Here is an 8,300-nt window from a genome sequence, read left to right on the forward strand (position 1 = left end):
ACAGTGCAGTACAAATGAAGGCATAAAACATTAATTTAATTTATCTTTTAATCAAATGAGAGTTAAACTCTATTTTTGGCAAACAAAGGGGTTTACTATTAAAATTAAAACATGGAAGAAATAGCGTATTGTGTGATTATTCTTTTAAATAGTAGTAGTAGTAGTAGTAGTAGTAGTTAGTGGTCGACCGAAATTGTTTTTTTGACTGCCGATATCTTGGAAAGCAGGGTGGCTGATGGCAGATATAAAGCCCATATGATTTTATTTATTTTTAAATAAGGTTTAAGAAATAAATATTTAATAAAAAATATAATAAAAAAGGAAGTAAACACTGTAACCAACAGGGCACTCAGTATTCTGGGAAGTTTGTGTGCATTGGGATTTGGGAATCATATTTTTTCCAAATAAAGCCAAGGTAACACTCATTTTACATACAGCACACAGTGGAAATGACATGAATATGGCAGTGGGCAAATGCATAAAGCGCAGCATAATTTGAAATCACAATTTTAAAGTTTGTCGATCGTGCATCTCTAGTGAAGCTGAACTCTCCACCTGTCCGCATTACATTCGCACGGATCGACCGTCACGCAGAGAACACGCGATCATGCAGGATACACATGCACACTTCACAAGATATCACAAATGGATCCAACTAAGTTTGCAAGCTTTGTGAAATTAAATGTTCATTAGTCATTCAAAGATTTGTTTGAATGAAATAAATGCGTATTTGCTAAATGCTGAGGGCAAACAAGAAAGTATTATAATGTTTGCCTTTCTATTACTAATAATATAAAAGCAATCGTTATAATACGTTTTGTATACATTTTAATTCCTTTGTTTAACCAGTCATAAATACATGCAGCCACATAAACACAGGAAATCTATCTCTATAGGTGCCTCATGGATAACGGAGGTAATTTCAGGACACTCCAGGGCTTGACGCTTACCTTTTTCCCAAGGAGCACATGTGCTCCCAAGTTGAAAAATATTTTTCATGTGCTCTTAAGTTGAAAAATTTAGGAGCACATTAAAAATATTTAGGGGCGCAATGCATATTTTTCAAATAATGTGTTTTATCTTAAGGGGATATAAGGAGACATTTACTAACACAATTATATAATTTATCAGAATACAGAAAGTACACAAGGTTTTTAAATAATTTTGCTTCAGACTCTATTTAATAGGCTAATTATGTAATTATTTATAGTCATATTAATTTCTATGTACATACAGGTGCATCAGCATCTATTGTACATATACAATAGTCTTTGAAGCTTTTATCATGGTATATGGTTTTATCGCAATATATAATTTAGTAAGTAAAAAAAAGTGTTGTCCTCCTGTTAAATAATTTTATTAAAGATATTTTACTAAAGAAAGACTTTATTTAAAAAATACACAAATATAAAATAAACAAGTGTTTCAAGATTAAAGTGAACGAAAGAACATTAGGTAACACCTTACAATAAAGTCCCATTAGTTAACTTTAGTTAAAGCAGGTTAACATTAACTAAAAATGTACAATAGCTAACTGTTGCAGTTATTTATATTATTTAAGGTTGATTAATAAAAATACAACTATTTATTGTTAGTTCTTGTTAGCTCCATTAGAAAATATTAGCAGGCACAACTTAATTTTATGTATTATTAAAAGTTAAAATGAACATGAACTAAGATTAATAAATGCAGTCATTGTTATTTCATGTGAACTAATGTAGTTAACTAATGTTAATGAAACCTGTTAAGTGTTACGGAACAATAATAACAAATCAGTCAATATATAGGTAGGCCATCTTTTAGGTTAAAATAAAATAAAAAAGCTTAAGTTTGAAAATAAATAGCTTAAGTCTTTAAGTGTTAATTAGTTGGTGCTATGGTTTAGACTAAAGCGAATATAAATATCTAAATGACTGTTTGAAACAAAGTAGCAGCTGCTTTGTTTACAGGGTTACCGGGATAACGGCTGCATTTCTGCCTCCGTCAGCGCCCTTTAGTGCCGAATGTGCACTTACATTCACCGCGTCTCCTTCACTCGTTCCGCCTTCTCATCTGTGCTATTTACATTAAATCGTCGCCTTTTTAAAGTTCAATAATCATATGAGGCTTTATCGCTGTTTTTCCATAAATAAATTGAAGAAATTAATACATTTGTTATAGGCTACTGTGTAAGTTAGGATGTTTAATAAATTTTATTCGCACTCATGCTCCTAAATACATTTTCCAGTTTGCGCACATTTATTTTTAGTCTCAAATGCGAGTGAAATGCTCACACTGTCGAGCCCAAGTCTCAGGTAACAACAGCACAGGCAAAAAAAAAAAGGCATAATTTCTCAACATTAAGGCCTGTTCACACCAAGAACGATAACTATAAAGGTAATAATAACAATATCTGTATTAGCATCCATGTCAACGCACAATAACATTGTTTATTATAAGTGTGCGCTGCAGTTTTCAGCTTTAAAAATGCTCAAGCTCTTTAAAGCAGGATTTATTCTGACTGGCAATTAGGGGTGTGCCATATCATACCATCCACGATACCACCGGTATACATTTTTACATGATAAAAAAAGTGTCATATCGCGATATCAATGATATAGCGTCAATGATGACGTATTTACTAGGATTTACTCTGACCGTGGTAGTTACCTTGCTGTATATGGGAGGGTCAGAGAGCCCTCAGATTTAATCAAAATATCTTAAATTGTGTTCCGAAGATGAACGAAGGTCTTACGGGTTTGGAAAAACAAGAGGGTGAGTAATTAATGACAGAATTTTTGGGTGAACTAACCCTTTAACTTCATATCTATTATCATATCTATAATCAAACTTCACCAAACTTGAATTATTAGTACCAATAAAATTAGATAGATAGATAGATAGATAGAAATTTTATGAGCTACCACTGAATTTAAAGTTTACTCTACCGGTTCTACCACTATTACTGGTTTTGAATTACATATCAACTGTATCTTATATTAAAGCTTTTGCGGCGAGTATGTCAGTGTTTAGATGACAGCATTACTCAGTTGACCCTATTACCTAAAAAATTCCAAACCAAAATAAGCGGATATCCGAAGAGCATTGCTCAGATGTTAGAAAAACACCGATCATGAAAGGATTTTAAAATAGAAAAGAGAAAGAAAGAACAGATTCTCAGGACTTTTCAACGTGCCTTTAAGTTCCCTTCATTTGCCCCCTCATGTCCCTCTCTCTCTTTTTTGTTCTGTTTTATCCCCACCCATTGAGAGCAATGTGTATGTGAAAGAATGTCATCGTGAGACACACAGACTGCTCTCTACTGCCGTTTCCCATCTGAAAATCATGTCCAACTGTGTTGTGTCCAAATTCACAGGCTTATTTGACTGACTTACTGAATGGCACAAGCTGGGCAGTTGTCATATGTCTATGAGTAAGAAGTATTTCTCATTTTCACATTTAACCTAAATTACTTAAACACTATTTTAATGTGGCTTTTTAACTAAAGACTTTCTAAAACACAATTTACATTTAGCCTACCTGTGAGATGAACTTCTTATGCACACCAGTCAAGCAAACAAGATAACTTTAGACCCATAGCTCCCTCTAGTGTTTTAGGCACGTTCATTAAGCGTTTCCGTCACACGTTATTTTTTAGCAGTGTTTATTACTATTGCAAATTGAATTAAGCATTTATAAATATGCAACCTCTTGCTACAAACAAACCTCAAACTTTCAGTTGAGGAGAGTTGCTCTATTCCTTTTCTAAATGATAAGACTACATACTCAGACTATCTACACCAGAGGAACCTGAGCCATATGTACAGCTATATCTAGCCCCGCCACTTTTTAACATTGTGCTCATTGTCTTGTCTTCCGGTTTGTATTTCCACAGCGTCAGGTAAGGTCGTACTAATTTATGAATGAACCACTCGTTTTAAAATCGTCCTGGACTGTTGACATTTGTTATGACATTCGCTTCAAACTTTAGAATGCTCATGATAACTTTCGTTAACTCCACAATAAGTAAATCCATTTCACCAGCTAATTACCCAGACAGCAGCATAGTGTTGGCCCAGATCCAACACTATGTTGGATCTGGGCCAACATAGCCAACACCCCTGCTATATAGCATCACTGCTGAAGAGTATACTCTTCAGCAGTGATGCTATATAGCAGCAGGGGTGTCAAATTCAGTTCCTGGAGGGCCAAAGCCCTGCAGAGTTTAGTTCCAACCCTGCTTGATTAGTTGACTCAGATTTAATTAGGGTTGAATCTAAACTCTGCAGGACTCCAGCCCTCCAGGAATTGAGTTTGACACCCCTGCTATAGACAAAATTCTAAAGATGGCTGCACACTTGTTTCTCTGGCGCATTAGGTCTATAGGGGACAAAATATTGACAGTAATCAACCACCTCAACCGCATAGCAATGCACTACAATGACTCAGAAAAGGCGACCTGACAAAATGATTCTCAATTCTTAACAGCTAGTTTCGTTGGGTCAGGTGATGCAAACATCTAGCTAAACTGAAGACCTACTACAACCGAATTACTGAAAATGTTAAAGACCATCATTCCATCTTATTTATTTGCTTTAACGTTCACTTTGTAGACTGTTACTCAGCAATTGTTAAGTCAAATTTATTCATAATCAACCGCTTTTTTTATTTTTTATAATAGATTAAATTAAATATTTATAACAGAACAAATTTAATAACATTATGCAAACAAAGTTTTTAACACTACAAATCCGACCAAAGAGATCCAGGCTGAGGTATAATTGTTTGTTCACTGAAATATTCTACTGGAAAACTAAACTGATAAAAACACATTTTTAAATTATAAACTATAATTTAACATCATGAAAACGTCATGTTAACAATATGCTCATGAATTCAGGGTAGCATTTCTTCAACATATAATTTATATCGTAAAATGTGGATTTGAACAGTGTTTTATGTTGTGTGTGTTTTTGTGCATTTAGCAGTTGTGCAGCTTATAGTTCATTTTGTCCACATTAAATGTTGAGTTTGTTCAACTTGTACATATCTGTCCGATTACCACACAGCCACAGCTGCTCCTCAGTGAATCTCCTGTATGGTGTACACACCATTAGCATCACTGGCACTTTTCCTTTTCTTGTTCTGTACAGTGAGTTTGAGGCAGTCAATGTGTCTGAACTCTGCTGCAAAAATCGCAAAGAGTGCAAAAAAACAGATGACCAGAGCCCACTCACATATGGCAGCTTCAGAGCGAAACCCTGTGTTATAGAGAACAAACACTGAGAAGACAGAAGGTTACGGACAACAAAATTACCACTTATAATAATATGAAGTGAAAATGCATTAATTTCATAACTCATATCCGTTATTATGACATTTTATCAGCTCTTAGAGCTGAAGGATACTGCAGATGACCAAACAAGTACACTGGCTGCAGAGGATGACGCGCACTGGCACCACCCACTTGCGGTCATGTGACGGCAGGCTGTCGTACGAAAGCCACGCCTGGACCCAGAAATAAGCCAAACCCAGGAAGAAGGCTAAGAGCGCTCCGAGCAGATGAACTCCCATCCCTACGGATTGCTAATAATGCAAAAGCAACCACAAATAAGCACATCACAATTTGCAAGTAATCAAGTAACTTCGGTTTGTTTGTAGGCTATATACTGTACCTGGAAGTTTCCTAGAATGGAAATCTCAGTGCTAGAGATGAAGCCAAGCACCAAACTGGCTGTGTTTAAATGAGACCCAGAACCCAAATCACGGACCTGCTGAAATCTGATTGTGACAATCCACAAAGCTACGGAAAGAGAAAGAGGTCATGCAGAAGGTACAATACAGGGGGCCGATTTTACAATTAAGATAAGAGGACTCACCCAACACACAGCATATGTTGCAGATCTGAGAAAACAGGCAGCTCTGGGGGTTGTATGAGCCACATGTGCTGGAGGAAACAATATTCATGGATTTGCAATGTCATATTTTCAAATTCACATCCATTTATGCGTTTCTGGCTCTGGAATGTCTTACAAACACACAGGTGCTTTTGTTAAAATCATCAGTAAACACTTCTTGAGGAAGCTTAGATCCATTCATATTAGCAAGCTGCTTCTTTATCTTTTTTAATCAGGGAATTTTAGCTAGTGTCCACTTATGATGTGCTCTGTTGGGAAGCATCTAGGGGTGTGAATCTGTGGATAGACAGTGATTTTTTTTTTTTTAATTTAGAACAATTCATTCTGTATAAAAATGAGATTCAATTTGATTGAGTTTTGGTTCATGGTTATGGATAGGACAGAATTTTGTAATGCATAAATACCTGACGAAAGGTCATTTTTAGCTCAACAATTACCATGTTGTTAAAAAAAAATAATTGAACACACTGTCACACACAGCCTTATTTTCATTCCTGTCCAAAAATATACATGGCGCTACCCTAAGGTCTATTTTAAGGTACATACCTGATGAAAGGGAATTCTTCAGTTATATTAACAGTGCTATTGGACACTGCTATGGCATACCTGCACACAAACGAATGCAGAAAGAGTCAAATAAATAAAAACCAAAGAAGATATTAAAAAGAGTAAGAGAAACATGAAGTAATACTCACACAGCCCACATCCCAATAATCCCAAACACTGCCAGGGTGACAGGAAGTAATGCCCACGTCCACATGACGGACCAATCAGATCACCTGCAGAAAGACCAAGTGTCTCTTTACACATAAACGCACATTTATTAGCATGTATAAATTTGACTGTGACCTAACAAACAATTCAGTGACCGAACAGTTCCCTATAAAGTCTTCACAGGATATTCAATCATCTTAAGTGAGCCAGTTTGAAATGCAATAAGGCAAAGTGTCAAGACACAGAGATCAAGACATGAATTGGTTCATTAATAATAATTAATACTTCAAATAACACATTTTAGATTATTACAAATGATGTATTGTATGCATTTATATATGAAGCAATAATGTATTATGGATTATACAGAGGGAACCTATGAATCAGAACTCAAGTCTAGATTAACAGAGTTGGCAAGTATCTGCTTAGATTTTTACAACCCCACCAATATAAGTTATCACAGACCCATTGTGTTTGAGGGAGTGTCGCATTTTTCTCCACACACCTTTCCTGGTTATAGTGGTGTTGAAAGTCAACATGTATCTTATTCTTTACTAAAGAACAGAAAATGAAAAGGAGTCTTCTTACTTTTCTGACTGTTCAAATTCCCTTTCACCGTTTTTCAAGCTGAACATCTGCCAGTTTTCCTTCAAATGGCAAAGACTACTGGTATGCAGATATTGAGATATGGTTTACTGCTTCACTGGGAATTAATATTACTGTCCATTTCCCATGTATTATTTTCTCAGGCCAGCAGAGTAGAATGACATTCCCTTTTATTACTAAGGTTCCTCGTTTCATTACTCTTGTGGAAATGTTCCTACCATTAAAGGACATGTTTAAAATCCTGTAAAACTGTTTTCATGATAATTATTATAAAATAATTTAAATTCAGCACGCAAATGCAAAGGGTTTTGACTAAGACTAGACACCAAAGGAGTAGACACCAGCACTGAGATGTCAAACCCACAACCACTACTGCATGTCAAAAGATCTAATCATCCATTTGGGGCTCTCTGGAGCACAGATACATTTCTATGAGCTCACTAAACTGATTAAAAATGTCCGTATATATAAACATTAGACATACAAAATATGATAGAGAGATTAAAGACAACAGAAACATCACATTTGACACTGAAGTGATTTTAGCATGCTAGCTGTGGATAGTGTGATTACAGCAAAAAACATCATTTCAAAACCGGTTTACAAAGTATTCAATTTAAGAAAATAAACATAAGATGATAATGGAAAGAAATCTTAACTTTGAGGAAAGATCTTTAGGCAATAAAACAAGTAAAAACACGGAAAATGGGTTTAAAAGTTTAGGGTAACAAAAAAAAATATTCAGAAAAGATGCGTTAAATTTAAAAGTTCAAATAAAAGCCTTTTTTTATTTCTATTCATTAAAATCATTTAAAGGGGTCATATGATGTTGCTAAAAAGAACATTATTTTGTGTATTTGGTGTAATGAAATGTGTGAAATGTGTGCTTAAGGTTAAAAAAACACATTATTTTTCACATACTGTACATTATTCGGCTTGAGTGAGCGGCGGCGGGTGGGCTTGAGAATGGCGCGGCCGGCGGATTAGACGAAGGAGCGTCCAGCGGACTTGCGGCAACCCCATGTGACGACCCCGGGCTGGACTCCGCTTCGTCCACGGTGAAAGCCGATCCGGCGATCCACA

The 8,300-nt window shown here is 35.6% G+C and overlaps 2 protein-coding genes across 2 annotated transcripts in view; both read right to left on the bottom strand.

The window, feature by feature from the left end:
* LOC107656790 (adenylosuccinate lyase) overlaps positions 1–8,300 on the bottom strand; it is a 38,274-nt gene that overhangs the window by 14,439 nt on the left and 15,535 nt on the right. The window lies entirely within an intron of this gene.
* LOC107656788 (transmembrane protein 150B-like) overlaps positions 5,062–8,300 on the bottom strand; it is a 3,986-nt gene continuing 747 nt past the window's right edge. The window contains exons 2-4 of the mRNA XM_016444734.1: positions 5,655–5,782; positions 5,409–5,565; positions 5,062–5,240 (exon numbers count right to left, since the gene is read on the bottom strand). Of these exons, the coding sequence (XP_016300220.1) occupies positions 5,062–5,240; positions 5,409–5,565; positions 5,655–5,782 (464 nt within the window). The remainder of the gene's footprint in view (positions 5,241–5,408; positions 5,566–5,654; positions 5,783–8,300) is intronic.

The sequence above is a fragment of the Sinocyclocheilus anshuiensis genome, unplaced genomic scaffold, assembly GCF_001515605.1.
Source record: "Sinocyclocheilus anshuiensis isolate Anshui unplaced genomic scaffold, SAMN03320099.WGS_v1.1 scaffold3697, whole genome shotgun sequence".
Taxonomy (NCBI): Eukaryota; Metazoa; Chordata; class Actinopteri; order Cypriniformes; family Cyprinidae; genus Sinocyclocheilus; species Sinocyclocheilus anshuiensis.